Below are 20284 nucleotides of genomic sequence, written 5' to 3' on the forward strand. Positions count from 1 at the left end.
TCCTTCCGTATATAACTTAACAAATTCTACCATATTTGGTCCAATATTAAATTCGACTCACCGGAATTACAAGCCAAGTGTTATTTGAATTTAACAACCAAATGCCGAATGAACAGACATATTATTCAAGTTGAAATCATGTTGATCGATAATCCGATTCAATCGGACCCACCGCCGTCTCTAATATTCCATCCGGTCCAAGCCATCAATGATAATAGTTATGCAATTGGTATACAAATTTTGAGTGAAACCCTGTAAAAGATTAACTGCCACTTCAAACGAGGGAAAGTGAACTCAGCTGCAAAATTCTCAGTAAAAAGAAGAGGTCGAAACGAAAAAGAAAGCAAGATTGTATGGTGAACACAACTCAAGATATTAAAAATATACATCTTATTTCTACTCTTGTGAAGCAGATGCGGCTTCTTTCAAGCATGCCCTCATCACTTTACCAAGCTTATTGCAAGCATCAAGGCAAAGCTGCATTGCCTGTATAAATATATAGAAGCAAATGTTAGAACCACAGCTTAAGCTTTTGTTATTTAGACTCAAGGTGAGTGTCGGATATCGGTATTTGATGGATACAATTATTTCAGGGGAAACTGAGACTGAAGAGTTCATGGCACTATAGGTAAAATTAAGGGTCAGTTTCCAGATACTATAGCATTTTGATTTGCAGGAATCAGATGGGCAAAATTTAAGCAAATCTAATGAGAAATAGATGGTAACATACCTCATTAATATCTGGAGTAGGCCATTCTCCCGTAAATGTTAGTTGAGTGACCTCGTAACGAGAAGGCATACATGTAAGCATTAAGCTTCCATCTTGGTAGCTTTCCTCTTCAAGAATAGGATCAATCACAAGGTTTTTCCCTAGACAGGCCTAAAAATCCAAAATCATAAGTACATGTGAAAAAGTTCTTCAAAGCGGAACTCGAACAGTATTCACTGTTGAAGGTTAGAATAGAAAGGACAAGATCATTCCATCATGTGTCAAAAGATTTGGATTTGAAGAATGTTAAAATGCCATGCAGCGAAGAACAAGCTTCTGAATATCAATGTGCCTTTTTGTTTTCCAGGTTGTAGCAATGTATTATCAATCCCACTTCCACTGTACTCAAACACCAACTAAATTAAGTATATCGCCAAATCTATTGGCATGTAACTGATATAAATGCACTAGCATCATCAATAATAACAGAGTCGTAATATTTTACTAGTACAGATAGTAAATGGCCTACGTAAATTGGACTTGGGAGTGAGTATCAGATAGGGGTATGCATCTGACACAGACCTTGACAGGCTCTTCTTCCTTTTTTCTTTTTATCCCCCCCCCCCAAAAAAAAAAATCTTCCAAGTTTAAAGGACAGTTTCTCATTCTCATGTTTGAATACGCATCAGACATATTTAAAGCAAAGTGAAATGAGAACAAACAAGCAGTAAAGCGTGCTCAAACTTATGTCTTCATAATAATCATAATGCTTAAGGCAAAACAAAGACACTTACCACAGAAACTGCAGCAACAAGGTCATACATCATGATCCCAGCATCTGCAAGGGCAAGACTAGCACACGATATCACCACAGGAAGATCACCTGTAACCAATGTTATGAAGATTATTAACAAATGGAAATACAAGAGTTTGGGGCATATCCGTAGCCCATATGAATTTTCATTTTATAACTAATTCTTTTGACACCCTACAATCATCTACAGGCTACAGCATTGTTAACAATTATTTACTGAAACAAACAAAAAGAATAGACTGGTTATGAAATAAAACAAAAATAAATGAAAAAGGCATCTGTATCAGAAAAAACAACAGGCCAGTTCCAAGCCTAATTACTAAGGATTGATGAGAAGACTTACTGCCCCCAGATTCCAACACCAATGCAAAAACATCCACAGTGGTCTTGGGAAATGTTTCCAACATTATTGCACCTTCTAAAGCTTTATGAAGCATTGACGAAAACTCCTTGTGATCTGATCCCTAAGGAAAGGGAGATCAAGAAATAGATCAACTAAATTGAAGAAAAGAATTAAAAGAGACTAAACAAAGATATTACATATAATCCAATGGCACCAGAAAAGATTGGCACTTCCAATCATCTTACATACCTGTCCTCGAACTGGAGTGCCAAAAGTTGTATAGCTGACATTACAATTTAACCTCCCAGTATCACTGTACATCATTGCTTTCTTACTTTCTCTTGGCCCAAAACTAGATAATTCAATACAAATAACACATGCATGTAGTGTAATCACAGAAAATATCAGTATTTGAAAGAAATTTTTGCAAAAGAAAGCGAAGGGTTATAAAATCTTAATAATGGTATAAAAAAGAATATGGAAATTTTCACACAGATGATGATATACTCACACAGATACAATGACCTTGGTATTCCCAAGCTCTGCATAAGCAGATCCAGAAGCAGAGTTTACTGCACCTGTCCTGAAAACTACAAAACACCAACATTTGAGGATTCATTTCAAGTCAGCAGGGCAGAGTACATGAAAAATCCATTTACAAGTAGAATTATCCATAATTTTTCTATAGGAATCCATCTTCCTTAGCTTTTAGATGCCTAAAAACTAAGAGAAAATCCATTGTCCGCAACATGACAACTATACCACTATGGATTTCTCACGCTCTCTTTTAAGATCAAACATGTGAATTTTATATAAAATAAGGAGTCAAAAGAACCAAAAATTGATAACATACTGGCACTGGTAATGACAAATCACAAAGCAGCAAAATCACGTCTACTCATTGAAATGGCCGTATTATAGAAAGCAATGGTGAACACTAGACTATTGAAAAATAGAATAAATTCTTTCCGTTGGTGAACTTGGTAGGAAAGATGAAAATTTTGAGAGAAAAGTCAACTTTCTTTCCATTCATTGCTAGGTAGAGTTGAAAACTGAGAAGAAAGAAAATGAAACTTTTAGGAAACGCATAATTTTAAACTAACTTACATCTCTCCCTCATTTTCTTTCCTCTTATCATCCCAATTTGGAATAGTTCTTTTGTGCATTAGAATGGAAAATGGTCATCTCTTTTATTTTATTTACTCTCACTTGTCTTTACTACCAAGCATACTCAAAATTTAATTTATTTCCACTTTCCCACTACCTCTTTCCATCTCCCCACTCGACCAAGCACACCCTTAAGCATGCAAATTCAAATGAGAAAGGAGCTATAAGAGTAAAAGATATAACATTCCCGCACAGGTAATAAAAAACCGCAATGAAGCAAAACCACTTAACTACTCAATGAAATGGCCTTATTCTAGAAAGCAATGGAGAACACAAGACTGTCCCATACCCATGTAATGATCAACACCGAAATAAAGAGACGCACAAAAGAAAAAGGAAATATTATTTTCCCCCCTCATGGATGATTAACAAAGAATCAATAGACAGCTTACTAGTATCTCGAAGATATCATAGTTTTCAACTTTATTTGCAATATAAAAATTAAAATTAAAACCAAGTTAACAATAACCATGATAATGGTAAAAACAAAAAGAATAATAATAATAAGAAGAAGAAGAAGAAGCTTTACATGCTGGTCGACACTGGTGGAAGCCGCGGCCATCAGGTCGGACCCAATCGAGATCATTGTCTTTGAAAATTGGTGGGCGGGTTTTCTGGACAAGATTCGGCGAATACGTTGTCGGAGCTGAACCGGGCTTTGCGGCCATACTTTTTCTTCTTGATTTTCTCCTCTATTCACTAGTACATCCTTTCCAGTCGCAGCTCTGCTTTTAACTTTCAAGTAGTTTCAGGTTTTACTGTTTCGTCTGCTAGGACAAGACGATGCGTTTTGACGAGTAGGAAGATAATAGGCTAAATTACACCATTCTTCACTGAACTATATTCTCTCTCTTATTTTACTCAATATATTTTCAAATTTTCTAATTTACTCGTTAAACTTTCAAATTACTCATGTTTTAATCACTCTCAATTATTTATTATTATTTTTGTATGACGTGGTATTTTTTATTATTTAATATAAATAATTGAAATATAAAATAAAAATAAAAGATGATCGGACGCCACAACTAGCCACCATTGATCAATGCCAACCATTATAGATGGTGATCGTTCGATTTGAACTTAATAATAGGAAATGAGGACAATTTAAGACTTTTGAACAGATTCTATTGAATGCAATTGTCACACCCCAAAAATTGGGGATTAAATGGCGAGTATTTAACAATTTTAGTGTCTTTGTGTGAGTGCCCTAAGAGTGTAGGGATTTCTGTTGTGTTTAGACCAAGGTTGAAAAATAAAAAATAAAAAACCAATTTCAGTTTTGCTTTCAGAAAATTTCCCCATATTTTGAAAATTTGCAACCGTATCTCATCTTTCTCTACATTCGAGTTTTATTCGACTCGTCATTGATATGGTCTCCGTTGACGACACCGTCGACATCGTTCGATTCGCCTTGAAATTTTTTGCTCAAATGGTGTTGACCTCGTTCTCGTTGCCACCGTCGTTAGCAAGGGTGAAGCAAGATAATTTTTGGGTTTTGTTGAAGCCATGATTCCTCATGTTTTAAAATACAATTCAAGGAAAAATGGTATAATTTCGACCACCTGAGGTGTCTCACGTGCTGTTGCTGAGCGTGTGGAAAGGTTTTAACTGATTTAAATTATTGAACCGGTCTGTTTAAACCGGTTCACCTTAATCGGTTTTGAACCAAATTGATTTTGACATAACCCGTTGACTTTGACCAATAGACCCATCGACTTTGATCGACCTGACCCGTTGACTTTAATCGTTGACTTTTTCGCCGACAATTGACTTTTTCTGAAGACTTCTATCATGAAGTTTTTTGATGTTATGAGTCCGTTTCCGCATTCCGTTTTGTCAAATTATGACCCTGAAATCCTATTTTTACATATTTTAGGATTTTACAGTATAATTATATTAAGGAAATTCTGAAATTTATGGACTTATTCTTTGATATTATATTCTAAAGGTGTTCATATGTCTTTGTATCGTTCTCCAATAAGTCTGAAGCGCCTCTATTCAGCTCAGCTTGACTCCGCACATTCAACCCGAGATACATGTTTTCCTTCCACAGGACTTAGTACTATTGTTCATGAGAAGGTAAAGCTTAGTCATTATAAGTTAGCTCATATAGGTGTGTCCCTTAAATCTATTTGTTACCTTTGATATTATATGCTATTACTATGATAATATTTATACGTATTTTGGCTACGTGTATATGGGATATGATTGTTTTCTGATTTCAACATTTTAAGTATGTACATTGATGCATTCTTGATTTTGTATGAGATTTGATCCCTTCCTCTTCATACATGAGATTATATCCTCGTCTTGTTTCTGTTTAGGATCTTCTTTAAAGGGCTAGACCCCATCCCAATTTTTGTATTCTAACTTGGGTACCTCTTCGGAGGGTAATGTTCTCATCCTGTTTATTCGCGACAAAAGGTATAATTGTATGTTATTGATGTTATACTCTGGTGAATAAGTATGGTGTTATTGTTTACGCATTGTTTGTGTAGTTTATATATATATTGATCTATAGAGGACACACTGAGCTTTGTATCTCACTTTATTTCTGTCTTTCCTTTTCAAATTATCCAGTTATAGAACGAGTTTGGTTATCGGTGGTGTGGTCTCGATAATGTCATGTATGGGGTTTAATATATATTTTCAACCTCTTTGATTGTGGCGTGAGTTTATTCTTGATATTGTATTTGATAAATGATTTGTTAAACAAAATTTGTTTGTGAATCATTTATGTGATCAAAGTGGTCACTGTAATTTAGTTGTAATTCTTGGGCTGGTCTAGGGGTTACATCAATAGGTTGAGTGAGACCATTCAAGACTTGGAAATTTGAATGTTAGATGTCAACTCATCTGGTTAAAGCTCAAATGAGCAGAAATATGAAAAATTAAAGTGTATCTTGCTTAGCTTCAAGCTAGTGAAGTCATCAAAAAGATCATGCACCTGCATCTTCAAACTTCACCTGATTTCTCAATTTTGTATAACTTTCTGTACAAACGAGAGAAATGTGATCAAAGTAAAAAAAAAACTGTGACATAGTACTAATACAATTCATCTTTGTCCCATTCTTCTGAATAAATTCAACAAACAATACAATATGAAATAAATAATTCTAGAAAACCCTCCTCTCTTCCTCTGTGGTGCCCTTTTAAAGAGTACAAGGCAGAAAAGAAAGGAGGAACCTGTGGGTAATGTATGTTAATCTTGTATGTGGGATAGCTCTTCTCTGGGGGACCTAATATTTGCCATGTGGAACGACTCGACTTGAGTCGAGGTTCAGTTAAGTCCATTGCTTCATCATCGGGGACACACAAACTCCTAGCATTGGAACTCAAAAGAATCAGTCTCTCCATGCACTCAGTAGAAAAGGCATCCCTTTGTCTTTCGGCAAGTCCGATACCGTCCATATGCGATGGCAGTGTGCTTTTGGTTGACTTACTAGATGTAGTTGGCATGTGCTACTCTGTATCATATAAAGCCTCAATTAAGCTTCATTCTTCATGTTAAGGGTGGATGACATCTGCATAGTGAACATAAAATGGTGATGTTATTGGATTCATTTAAAAAGGTAAGCAGACATGGAAGCCCTCCAATCAGGGTTTCAAAAAAACGTTCTGAAAACACGATTTCGTCCGCGATATAGAGGTTTCGCCACCGTCCGAGTTACCCGTTACACCCGCAATAGCGCCCGCGACGGCCAAAATAGCGGTAAACCCGAAATGACCGAAACCGCAACCACGATTTGAAACCCTGCCTCCAATTGTTCAGTGTAAATAATCATGGAGCAGAGGCAAACAAATCGCACAGTAGCAGCTTCTAAGCGGATTTCAAAACATTACCTGGAGAAAGTTTGCATGAATGTTTCTTCTTTTGGATTTATCTGGAGCAATAGTAGAGAGAGTTTGAACAACCTCACTCATTTTCGGTCTAGCATCAGGGTCCAACAGCAAGCACTCCTTTGCTAGGTAAGCCATTACCTGCATCTCTTCTTCTGGAAACTTGCCTTTCAAATGAGGGTCAGCTAACTCTGAGGTCACTGGTTTACAATCCTGTAACAAATGGGTAGCCTGAATGGGAGACGAAGTGTAAACAAATGTTTTAAGCATCATATCATCAATATCCAGATACTTTAGCTCATGCAAACAAGCTACTTCACCCATATAACAAGACTTTCTTCTTTATTGTTTGATTTATGGATCGGTTGTCGATCAGTGATCAGTTCCAAAAGAACTACACCGAAACTGAAAACATCTGACATAAGTGAGGCTCTTCCAACAATTGCATACTCTGGTGCAAAATAATCAAAGGTTCCTTGCATTCTTGCTGGAGAACTGGAACTGCTGGGAACTCCATCAGCTCTTAAACGTTTGGCCATGCCAAGATCGGTTATCTGCACATGTTCAGTACTTGTGTTAGAAATCCATATGTACGTGGTTTATTTTAGCATCACATTGTCAAGTGTACTCGATATGCATTTATTTGTTTTATCCTTTTGCTATCCAGTTCTTGTCAAGAAGAATATTTGTGGATTTTACATCTCTATGCAAAATTCTAGGAGCAGCCGCTTCATGAAGATATTCCAAGCCCTTTGCAGCTCCCATAGCGATCGAAACACGAGCTTCCCAGGAACTATTCTGCCCCCAAATCCCATTCAAACAATCCCTCAAATTACCATTAGTCATGTACTCAAATACTAGCAGTCTCTTAGCACGTTTCCCACTGGATTTCAAACAATAGCCAAACAAAGGCACTACATGACAATGATGTAGCCCCGACAACATCTCAACCTAAGCAGAACAACGCTGTAAATACATTATTGTGTTTTGGGGGAAAACATAACATTCATTAAAATAAATTAGACTTCTCATTAACAGAAGAAGGCAACTTGAGATTGTACCTCTTTCGAAAAGATGGAATCTGCATCTGGTCCTCCTTGAACTTTAAGTCGTTTTACTGCAACAATTCTTCCATCCTTGACCTGGCCTCGATACACATAACTACTTCCTCCAAGTCCTATGAGGTTAGAATCAGAGAACTTGTTTGTTGCATTTTCCAGTTCGGAGTAGGCAAACTGAAAAACTGTTCCAAGTATAGTCCCCATTTTTCTCTGATGAAGGAATGTAGCCTTTTGAAAACAACCTGAAAAAGACCAGACATCATGCTTTACATATCCAAACCAAGTTCAGAATGATGAATACTAGAGTGCTAGTATTGCAAGAATATGGTTGAGAGCTCTGAATAGAGTCATAACTAAAAATGATCATGTCATTAAAGAATGGAAGTTTTAACATATTACAGTTTACATACCTGGAATAGGCCTAGTGGGGTAGCTGGCGTTAATTTTAGTTTCTGACACCAAAGAACTCTTATGACTTATTAAGTTGGTAGCACTACTGCAACTAATTTCTATATCCGACAAGAATATTGAGTGTTGGATGGGGCACTTGTCCTTTCGATAGAAATAGCATGTTACCAAAGCAAGGAATGCAAGAGTTGTGAAAATTACAGAGAGTAATAGAACAATTACGATAACGTTGTTAGTGAAATGCTTTCTTGAAGCTGGCACCCCAGGAAGTGACCCTGTCAAAAACAAAAAAAAAAAACAGTATAGTACCAGTAAATAAGCTCCTAATCCTTGATCCCAACACTGGCCGCTTCCTTCGAATAAAAAAACTTAGTACCAAAGATTAGATAGGCATTAGTTACTTGCTAAGCATAATTAATGTTCACCAGTCATCTGAAATGGCACAAAACAGCAGCTGAACTATATTTCATTCTTCAGAAATACACATTTATATTTGAACATTTTATGTTGGAAGAAAATACCAGAAGTGCAGTTGCAGGCTGAGAAACACGTAGTATTGTGATTGTCGACTGCTACATTGGGGAATCCATCAGTGGCACATAAACATGTCCACCTATCTCCACTTGATTCAACTGTCAGGATGTCACACAATTTGGTGTTTTAAATACAAGAAGACGGTGAAAAGACATTGCCTAAAGCATGAATCATCCTCAGCACAAGTATACTTGAAATATTATGCAATAATTAGGCAGCTTTGGTGCAAAAGGAGAAAAGGTGGGGCAAGTTCCAAACTAAATCGTACATCGGAAAAATATTAACATGTTACCTGGATTGGAATCACAGGATCTAGAACAGTTAGATTTAAGGATAGAGTTGGGGTCCCCTGGATATAAGGAAGAGCGCGCGCATTTCCAGTTGTTACCGCCCGATGTATTAGAAAACCCATCTGCCATTAAGCGGTCACAAGGAGATTCAGCTAAGTAGCATTTAATGTAAATAGCAAACAAACAACGAGAGGCGTCTACAAGTCTTCAGGCTGCAAATGCTTTAAAAAGTGCTAAACTTTGGTTGCCAACACATAACCAAGCAAAGGTGTAGCCAAAACCCACTATTTCCAATGGTAATATGGTATTATAAAGAAAATAAAAGAAATTTTGAGAGAGATTAAAAGATAATTTATGTTCATACTAACCACAAAGGCTTTGCTGAATCGAAATCAAACAAATGATACAAGCAAGAGCAACTTCTACTTCGAGCTTCATTTAATCTATACACTAAGCCAGAGAAAAAAAAATATAGTCATCTCTATGTTATACAAGTCCAGAATGAGGGTCATGCAATGCTTCAACAGAATCTGAATAGTGAATTACCAAGTTTGATTCATCTGAAGTATTTTAGATGAGCAACTGCATTAATGGAGTAAAAACAGATACCAACCTAGCTGGAAAACTCAATTACGATTTGTTGTTTCCACAACTTCCAAACCATAAAATCAACAAGATATTTCAATCCACATTGAGGAAATCAACTTGAAGTTCATTTTGGATAAAAGGGGATCAGCAAAATGAAAGAGGGAAGGAATATAGAATAAAAGCTTGGGTGTTTGGGTTCAAACCTCCAGAGAGAAGCTCGAAAAACAACACGTCAATATGCATGGACAAAGACGGATGATGTTCGAAACTATTCGAGGAATAGAATAGCAACAGAACAAAACCATCAACCACCTCTCTGAAAATTATCCATTTGCCAGCATGAAAATGACTTCTCAACCATTTAAATCTTCAGGTTCAGGATAAAAAATATTGGGTTTTCTCTCTCGTAATTTTGGAGCTTTGCCAAGTTCTTTCAACAGTTAAAAATCAGGAAGAAGATGGTTTAACTTCAACGACATATACTGACATACTCTGCTACTGTATGTGCTCGAGACTGGAAAAGCTCAGCTCATCAATATTGTATTTGGTAATAATTGAATCACTCATATTAAAATAATATCTTAATTTAAAATCATTCAATAAATTTAAGGGTAAAGTATAGTAATGGTCACTGAACATTTCTGAAGCTTGCATTTAGGTCCCCCAACATTTAAAACTTGCAATACAGTCCCCCAACATTTATTCCGTTTGCAATATGGTCCCCCAACTTAAACCACATTTAGAAAATTAGGATAAATTATATAAACGGTCATTGAACTTTTCAGTCACTTGAATTTAGGTCCCCCAACTTTTAAAACTTGCAAAACAGTCATCAATTTCATTCTAAACCCCAATTTCCAAAGTAATTCAATTTTATTCTAAACCCTAAATTCTAAAATACTTCAATTAAATTCTAAAATACTTCAATTTAAGGTAATATAGGCTTGAAGAAAGAGTTCAAGGCACAGACACAACGAATAAAAATATATTTATATAAATGTATATTTATATTTAGATGTATAAATAAAAAATATATTCATATATTAATGTATGAATCATTTATATTTTTTGAATATTTTATTTTTAATAAGAAATTAAAATTATTAATTATATTAGAAATACTCAACTTAAGATTATATATATAATCATGAATTATAAATATGAAAAATATAATTATTAAATTTAGTTTAAAAATATATAAATCTTAAATTTATTCTTTTAAAATATTGTATCAACTAATATTTAAAAAATATATTAAATCTATCAAACAATTTATCAAATATAATATTTTCCCATCATTTATTGCTTTCAAATTTTTTGCCGAAGTTCAAATCTCATTATTTCCATTTTACATTATATTTTTTTTTTCTGGCATTGATCATACTATTAGTATATGTATTATTGTATATCTCTTAATACAAACGATGGTGTTAGCTTAGTGGCTCCACCATGTATCTTTCATTTGCGTGACTCAGGTTTGAGTTTGCCCAAGACCCAAATTTTACTTCTTTGTAACTTAATTTTCTTCTAATTAGGAGGTGACATGTGTCACCAATAACACATATCATGATCATGTGTTAACACATGTCAGATCCTGATTAAATGATTAATTTATTAAATTTTATTTAATTTAGGACCAAATTGATAGCATATATAAATAATTAGGTGGTAACATGTGTCACCAATGACACGTGTTATGATCATGTGCTAACACATGTCAGATCCTAATTAAATGATTAATTTATTAAATTTAATTTAATTTAGGACCAAATTGATTATATAAATAATAAAGACTGAATGTATAATAATACCAATTCCTTTTAACTGCCACATCATCATTTTTATCAATTGGTAACGACTAGTAGCTTAGTTGAAACAGTTAAATAATTAGGGTAAAGTATAGTAATGGTCACTGAACATTTCTGAAGCTTGCATTTAGGTCCCCCAACATTTAAAACTTGCAATACAGTCCCCCAACATTTATTCCGTTTGCAATATGGTCCCCCAACTTAAACCACATTTAGAAAATTAGGATAAATTATATAAACGGTCATTGAACTTTTCAGTCACTTGAATTTAGGTCCCCCAACTTTTAAAACTTGCAAAACAGTCATCAATTTCATTCTAAACCCCAATTTCCAAAGTAATTCAATTTTATTCTAAACCCTAAATTCTAAAATACTTCAATTTAAGGTAATATAGGCTTGAAGAAAGAGTTCAAGGCACAGACACAACGAATAAAAATATATTTATATAAATGTATATTTATATTTAGATGTATAAATAAAAAATATATTCATATTAATGTATGAATCATTATATTTTTTGAATATTTATTTTTAATAAGAAATTAAAATTATTAATTATATTAGAAATACTCAACTTAAGATTATATATATAATCATGAATTATAAATATGAAAAATATAATTATTAAATTTAGTTTAAAAATATATAAATCTTAAATTTATTCTTTTAAAATATTGTATCAACTAATATTTAAAAAATATATTAAATCTATCAAACAATTTATCAAATATAATATTTTTTTATTGTAAAAATATAATATTTTCCCATCATTTATTGCTTTCAAATTTTTTGCCGAAGTTCAAATCTCATTATTTCCATTTTACATTATATTCTTTTTTTTCTGGCATTGATCATACTATTAGTATATGTATTATTGTATATCTCTTAACACAAACGATGGTGTTAGCTTAGTGGCTCCACCCTGTATCTTTCATTTGCGTGACTCAGGTTTGAGTTTGCCCAAGACCCAAATTTTACTTCTTTGTAACTTAATTTTCTTCTAATTAGGAGGTGACATGTGTCACCAATAACACATATCATGATCATGTGTTAACACATGTCAGATCCTGATTAAATGATTAATTTATTAAATTTTATTTAATTTAGGACCAAATTGATAGCATATATAAATAATTAGGTGGTAACATGTGTCACCAATGACACGTGTCATGATCATGTGCTAACACATGTCAGATCCTAATTAAATGATTAATTTATTAAATTTTATTTAATTTAGGACCAAATTGATTATATAAATAATAAAGACTGAATGTATAATAATACAAATTCCTTTTAACTACCACATCATCATTTTTATCAATTGGTAACGACTAGTGGCTTAGTTGAAACAGTTAAATAATTATGTGGTATGATTGATAAATTTAAAAGATCGATGACAAAAGTAAAAAGGGCTAGATAGTTAAGTTGTCAACCGAGTAGTTTACACTTTTATTTATACGTCAAAATAACATTTTATAAATTTAAAATTAGAATTATTTTCAACCTCTTCTATATCCTAACTACTTTTTTTAATTAAAAAATTTATTCAACAGATAAGAATTATACTATTATATTTATATAAAAAATACGTATCACATGAAATAAGATGAAATTAAATAATAATAAATTTGACATAATTGAATTTAATTTAAGTATTTTGGAATTTAGGGTTTAGAATAAAATTGAATTACTTGGAAATTGGGGTTTAGAATGAAATTGATGACTGTTTTGCAAGTTTTAAAAGTTGGGGGACCTAAATTCAAGTGACTGAAAAGTTCAATGACCATTTATATAATTTATCCTAATTTTCTAACTGTGGTTTAAGTTGGGGGACCATATTGCAAACGGAATAAATGTTGGGGGACTGTATTGCAAGTTTTAAATGTTGGGGGACCTAAATGCAAGCTTCAGAAATGTTCAGTGACCATTACTATACTTTACCCAAATAATTATGTGGTATGATTGATAAATTTAAAAGATCGATGACAAAAGTAAAAAGGGCTAGATAGTTAAGTTGTCAACCGAGTAGTTTACACTTTTATTTATACGTCAAAATAACATTTTATAAATTTAAAATTCGAATTATTTTCAACCTCTTCTATATCCTAACTACTTTTTTTAATTAAAAAATTTATTCAACAGATAAGAATTATACTATTATATTTATGTAAAAATACGTATCACATGAAATAAGATGAAATTAAATAATAATAAATTTGACATAATTGAATTTAATTTAAGTATTTTGGAATTTAGGGTTTAGAATAAAATTGAATTACTTGGAAATTGGGGTTTAGAATGAAATTGATGACTGTTTTGCAAGTTTTAAAAGTTGGGGGACCTAAATTCAAGTGACTGAAAAGTTCAATGACCATTTATATAATTTATCCTAATTTTCTAACTGTGGTTTAAGTTGGGGGACCATATTGCAAACGGAATAAATGTTGGGGGACTGTATTGCAAGTTTTAAATGTTGGGGGACCTAAATGCAAGCTTCAGAAATATTCAGTGACCATTACTATACTTTACCCTAAATTTAATCTTTTATATTTTAAAATTTTATCATTTTTATATTTTCACTATTGTCTAACTAAACATGCTCACTCGATTAAAGTAGTAGTTGAATAATTATATTATGACATAAAGTAATAACTAGTTATAGTAAAATTATTCCATCTAATATTTTTATTTAAAATTATTTTGAAGTAAGTACAATGTAATATTTGTTCAAATATAACTCTTAACCATTTAACATTGAATGTCCATACCCCTAACATTCTTAATGTTTGAACTCAGAATCTCAAGAAATAACAATAATCATTTGAGATCGCTTGACTCGTGCTTCTATCTAATATTTAATGTCAATAATATATTTATAATAATATTTTAATTGAGTGATATATTTATAAATTTTAAGAACTTGTTTATTATAAACACATAATTGAATGATTTGGGAGGGTATTTTACACTTAAAACTTCAATGAAAGCTTAGCTTTGTTTTGAAACGTTGCGCGTAGCCGGAGAAAATGGAAGGTCAAATTAATTGTCCTGAATACGAGGTGGAAATAGATCATACACTTGATCATGCGGCGCAGAAATCACATGCAAAGGCACTTGACCGTAGGATGTAAATTGGAGTGCTCGTAAGAGATTGGTCAGGTAATCGAAGGGTTTGGATTAGATTCTGATTAAAGTTGACCATAATTAGGTCTTACCCTTATCATGAGTTTTGGCTTCAAGAAATTGAGAGAAGCATGAATGATGAAACACCTTTGGGTCTAAACTGACGGATGATGAGAATTTGGAATCAAAGAGATCAATGCCAAGTTCATGGCTTGCTTTCGTTTTCCAGCAAATTCTCAAAGAGTAATAGACAAAAGTTGTGAAAAAGAATCAAAAACAGAGATATACCGTACCATATATTCAAGTATCTCACAATTACATGGCTATACCTTGTTTTGAGATAAAAACGAAGCCACTGCTCCTTATGTACGATGATGTTCCATTATGTAAACAATTCAACTCCCCTTTTTCTCACCTCCATTAACCTCTCATCTTTTTATTACTTCACATGTCAGAACAAGAAAATATACCCACCATTCAAAAAGATTACTCCAGTTTGCTCTCCCCAAGCCACAAAGGTTTCTGATATAGGAAATGAATGTAGGTTTGGGAGAATTTTTTGACATTTCACCAATGATTTACCTTGGCCGTGGGCGTGCTGGGAATGACTGAGCCTGTCGAAGCTTTCGTTGCGGAGGGTTCCCAAAGAACATGGTTTGAGAACGAGTCACCATGTCTGTCATGGTAGGGGTCTGGTACGCTTGGACAAGGCTTGTACTATCAGTGGAATCACCTCGCGCAGTTGCTCTCTGCCAGGAATGTGAGCTCAAACCTGACAAAACGTAAGCCCTTCCGGATGATTCATACACGTGACGGTTTGCCATTCTTTCTTGCATCTCCTTAAGCTCAGCACACAGTGAAACACATAACCGGTCACCAGCCCGTGCAGAAATGGTTTCTGATAAAGCCCTGCAACAACTCTCAAGCAATGAGGCTGCACCAGTTAGATCACCACCTTCAGCAGCAGCTCTCGCCTCAGCCATAGCCTCTGCGGCACGGAGCCTATTTCGCTGCCTGTCTACCTCCATTGACACTATCGTTTGTCCTACTACTGTTGCCCTCTGGATCTTTACTTCATTGTTTTCTTCCAATGACACCAGTTCTTTTGATATGGGATCTCTGTAACTACATTTAACCTTGAGCAATGACATCTCATCACAAGATTCATCAACTGGAACATTGACTGTCACCAAAAAATCTCTTTCTTCATCAGCATACAAGTCCCCTACATCAATAGAACCTGCTTTTGCATCAGCCGCCACGCTGGTTTGGTAACTCCCGGCCTTTATCGAATTAATTAGCACATTTAAGTGAGCGCACTCAAGTTTAACACATGCCTCCTGCACTACCACACTTAAAAGCCCTCCAATGCATTGAGCAAAAGCATCTTGGATCACACCCTCAGCTTCTATGAAAGAAAATGTACCCCCTGACATCTCGGAAATTGAATGCATTGAAGCAGCATCATGATCTGCACCAAACCCGAAGGTGTGCACAGGGATACGGAGACCTGTCCCACCATTTCGCTGAATTGAGAGCGGAAGTAGTGATTTATAATAGGTCCGGGAATGTGCTCCGCTAGGACTTGGGACAGTATAAGTATCCTGCCCATCTGATAATAGTATGATGCTTCCAACTGGGTTCTTCCACTTCCGATCTACTATCAACTTTGCACCTTTCCTAAGCCCTTCAGCAATATTTGTCCCACCATTTGCAGTAAGAGAGTTAACAGCCTGCAGCGCTTCCCACCGTCCAGCTTCCGTCATCCGGCGGAGAGGGAAGAGGCGACGGGCTGTGGAAGAGAATGCAATTACGGAAAGCCGATCAGAGGGACCAAGATGCTGTATTACAAACCCCATAGCTCGTTTTAGCAATGCAAGCTTGGTACCGGCCATGCTGCCACTAACATCAAGAACAGTGACAAGGTCAACCGGGGCACGAGAATTTTGAGCTGTGGGGGAAAATATAGTTCGGTTTCGGCTGTTTAGCCCTCCACTTGTATGGGGAGCCTGGAGATGGATTAATATGGCAAAATTATTATGACTGTTAGCTCTTGGAACAGCTGAAACTTCAGGATATGCCTTAACTTCTATTGCTCCAATAGAACTATTCTTGGAGGCATCCCTGTCAATGACATTTTGTTCAGGATTCTCTTGCTGCTGATCGAGGGCTTCATCGTCGTCAAAGGTTCCTGGTTCAGAGGCATGGAATAGTGAAGAAATGTGCCTAGTTGAATCTAACCGAGGGGAAGGCAGGCGTCGAACAGCAGTAGTCCAGGCATCATCCCGGGGCCTATCTGATGGATTAATTCTAGATCTCTCATTGGGAAGTTCAGAAGCAGGGCTCTGGAAGGGGATTTCCTTCCATTTTGCTCTGCAAACTGGACAAGCCTGATTTCCATGTTTTACATTAGAAGCTATACACTGAAAGTGGAAAGAATGGGTGCATTCTGCTGTGAAAATGGCATGACCTTGACCCAGTTTCAATGACGTCAGGCATATTGAACAGGTTCTCTGCAGTTTTAAAGGGCAAGCAGGTAAGAAAATAATACAAGTAGATCTAAATGATAGAATTAAAGCAGTTGCCATGTCAAAATGACTTATTAAACACACACACACAACAAAAATACAATTACAGCAGAGCAATTAATGCTTCCTCTTTCGATTAACCATAGGAGCATCAAGCAATATATCAAACGATTATATATCTCATGTATTCATTCAAACGAGGGATTATATGAACATTTCCCAAGATACAATCTTAAATGATACATAGTCCTCATTAACAAAGTTCTCATCTCCATAAGGGCTATAAATTAAAAAAAAGTACAAAAGAGCACAAGTTGAGTTCAAGGGCATCAAATCAATATCTAACTCAGTCCAAACCTAGCATCTAAAGATTACTTCTGCATAGAATAATAATATAGCTTGGAAGAATGTGAAATTTTCAAAGGTAAGTATATAAAGCCCATCACTGACTCGTCTTTCTGTCACCATACACCCGTATTATTCAGCCTGTTGCATGAAAAGAAGCAATAAAATGCAACCTATCTGCATGATAAAGCCATAGATAGGGGGTTAACTTTAACTACAGTGAAATTTCAAAGAGACTAAATCTAAATAAACCATAAATGTTAGGTCAATGGTAAATAGTAAAAGCATTGCAAAGGATATATCAGGAATTCAACAAAAAAACTAAAGGGGTGACTTCAAAAAGACAAAATGATCAAACCAACCCTCTCCAGCTAATGATGAACTTTCGAACACGATAATCCCAAAAAAGAAATGAAAAATAATGTAAAGTTCATCAAAAGAAGTTGAAATGATTTGGTTTTGCCCCAAAAATTTTGATTTTTATTTCCCATTACACTTTTTTCCCTTCGAAGCTTATTAGAGCAAAAGCTCACCAATCAACGGTTCAAAGGCTTCTACAAAAATGATCATCAAAGGGAGATAGATAGAAATATGTGCATGTGCAAAAGTGCGGATATGCTGATCAGATAAAGCATTTTTCCATCAGGGTGTGGGAGAGAGATAGAGAGAGTACATTGTACAGTAGGGTATATTTAATGAATTCATTTTTTTACCAAGGCAAAGGACAACGGCCCTTAAAGGGACTATTCCACTTTAACCCCACATTGGCTCCATATATGGCCCTATTGGAGAATTGAAAACAACACAACAAAAAATACCCACCCTTCAAAATTTTCAGAATCAGCACATTATCACACTCCACCACCATCCATCCCTACCCCACATGATAAGAAAGCCTTCAATGTTCAAATTAAACAACATTAATTATAGTAATAGTTCTTAACATTAGTACAATATTTTATCCCTCCACAAAGTTTCTCAGTTCAGGTGTAAAATCACTCTATTCAATGTGAAAATTAGATCAAAAGTCAAGGTACATAATCGAGACTAACAGTAATTTGTGTCAAAATATTGTATAGATAAAGATCATTTCAAATAAATTGTAAATACCATTATCCTTCTTCAAGAATCAAGATTAAAAAAACGAAGTGTTGGGTTAGGTTAATTTAGAAAAACAAATAAGCTAATCACTGACAACCATAATTTACTCTAAAGATCTGGTTTGAGAAAATAAACAATAAGATCACATAGCCATAACTGCATCTGCAAATGAAATTATTTAAAAAAAAAAGTCGACAGAAATTAGCAACAAAACCCACTTTAGAATATTAAAAAAAAACATAGAAAAATATACCACTTTATCATATATATACACTTTTATGAAGGTAAATACAGACCTTGGAAAACTTAGGGGCGGATTTGGAGATCCGGAGACCGGAAGAGGAAGGTGTGGGAGTTGTAGGGCGGCGGCAGTCGTTGCCTGAAGGAGAAACAGGAGAGTGAGGGACAGCATCCGAAGAAAACCTTGAAGGAGCATTAGTAGTATCACGATGATGTGTAATGGATGATGATGGAGATGAATCTTCAAGCTTTTGATGGGGTACATACAAACACATGTTCAAGCCAAGAGCCAACTTTGCTTTCCTCCATTTACTCCCCATGATAACAAAACGGGAAAGGAGACGAAGAAATGTTTTCTCTTTCCAGTTTCAAGATTTTGTGTTTAGGGTGGGAAACCGATGATGAAGAAGCTGTTAGGCAGAAGTAGCATTCTGGTTGAAACTAAACACTTGGGATTGAAGCGGTTGTAAGATGAAATAGAAGGCAAGCATTTGTTTTGAGGATCTTCGTTGTAAATATATATAATATATAAGATTTTGAGTGAATTACAAGTGAGGTTATTTCAAGCTTTTGACCTTTTTGGCCTTTTGGCTATGGGAGATTGGTCAGAATAATTACACCACCAATTGTGACTCGGTAGTTGGATTTTTTTAATTAATCATTAGTATCTGATTTATTGATCGATTAATCCAGATCGAGTATTGCAGAATTGAAGCCGACCCTTCCAACCCAGTTTATTCCATTTGCAAACGTAAGGATTCAAACTCATGATCTTGTTTAAAGGATCTAATGTTTCATCCCACTAAATCAACTGGTTGTTGGTTCGGTACTTTGGATCTTTAATTTCCCTTAAATTGTTAGAATACGATTATGTTATTATTCATATATACAGTATACTATCCATTTTTTTAAAAAAAATTGGAGAATGATTATTAATTGAATACGACAGATTTTAGATAAAGGATTGGGAAATTCGGCATCTCCCCACTCAATTGAATTTCAATAAAGGATAATCAAAAATAATATTCAACTTTTAATAAATTAAAATGTTTATTGAGAATTTAAAATAATAATAAATTTATGTTTAAATTAATATCATGATATATATATATATATATATATATATATATATATATATATAGTCCCGGATGCTTATAATAATTAGTTTAGGGATATTTTATCCAATAATTATTTTAAGAATTTATAAATAGTTAATATTATTTTTATTAAATAAATGATTTGTTATTTAATATAGTTAATTTAAATAAAATTATCTTAATATTATTAATTTAAAATTTTCTTTAATAATAAGATTTTAAGATTGAGCACTATCTGACTTATTAACATGAATGATACAATTTATTTTGATTTATTCGATAAAT

General features: G+C 34.3%; 2 protein-coding genes and 1 pseudogene across 2 annotated transcripts; all 3 read right to left on the reverse strand.

The window, feature by feature from the left end:
- Positions 1 to 280: 280 nt before the first annotated feature.
- Positions 281 to 3743, reverse strand: LOC120148254 (exosome complex component RRP41-like). Its single transcript, XM_039161421.1, has 7 exons — positions 3563 to 3743; positions 2378 to 2456; positions 2116 to 2218; positions 1867 to 1987; positions 1504 to 1592; positions 731 to 880; positions 281 to 486 (listed from the first exon to the last, which is right to left on the reverse strand). Exons 1-7 carry the CDS (start codon positions 3699 to 3701, stop codon positions 397 to 399), a joined length of 771 nt encoding a protein of 256 aa, XP_039017352.1. The 5' UTR covers positions 3702 to 3743; the 3' UTR covers positions 281 to 396.
- Positions 3744 to 6238: 2495 nt separating this feature from the next.
- On the reverse strand, positions 6239 to 9607 carry LOC120148386 (annotated as a pseudogene).
- A 5348-nt stretch (positions 9608 to 14955) lies between these two features.
- On the reverse strand, positions 14956 to 19384 carry LOC120148324 (E3 ubiquitin-protein ligase WAV3-like). Its single transcript, XM_039161477.1, has 2 exons — positions 18959 to 19384; positions 14956 to 17201 (listed from the first exon to the last, which is right to left on the reverse strand). Exons 1-2 carry the CDS (start codon positions 19220 to 19222, stop codon positions 15267 to 15269), a joined length of 2199 nt encoding a protein of 732 aa, XP_039017408.1. The 5' UTR covers positions 19223 to 19384; the 3' UTR covers positions 14956 to 15266.
- Between the last annotated feature and the right edge of the window lie 900 nt (positions 19385 to 20284).

Source organism: Hibiscus syriacus, unplaced genomic scaffold, assembly GCF_006381635.1.
Source record: "Hibiscus syriacus cultivar Baekdansim isolate YM2019G1 unplaced genomic scaffold, ASM638163v2 tig00110956_pilon, whole genome shotgun sequence".
Classification (NCBI taxonomy): Eukaryota; Viridiplantae; Streptophyta; class Magnoliopsida; order Malvales; family Malvaceae; genus Hibiscus; species Hibiscus syriacus.

Coding starts and splice junctions, on each gene's coding strand:
- LOC120148254 (XM_039161421.1), bottom strand. CDS start 3,701: ATGGCCGCAAAGCCCGGTTCAGCTCCGACAACGTATTCGCCGAATCTT. Junction 1,593..1,866: donor GGTGTTGGAATCTGGGGGCA/GTAAGTCTTCTC, acceptor CATTGGTTACAG/GTGATCTTCCTGTGGTGATA. Junction 487..730: donor CTACTCCAGATATTAATGAG/GTATGTTACCAT, acceptor ATATTTATACAG/GCAATGCAGCTTTGCCTTGA.
- LOC120148324 (XM_039161477.1), bottom strand. CDS start 19,222: ATGGGGAGTAAATGGAGGAAAGCAAAGTTGGCTCTTGGCTTGAACATG. Junction 17,202..18,958: donor CCGCCCCTAAGTTTTCCAAG/GTCTGTATTTAC, acceptor TTAAAACTGCAG/AGAACCTGTTCAATATGCCT.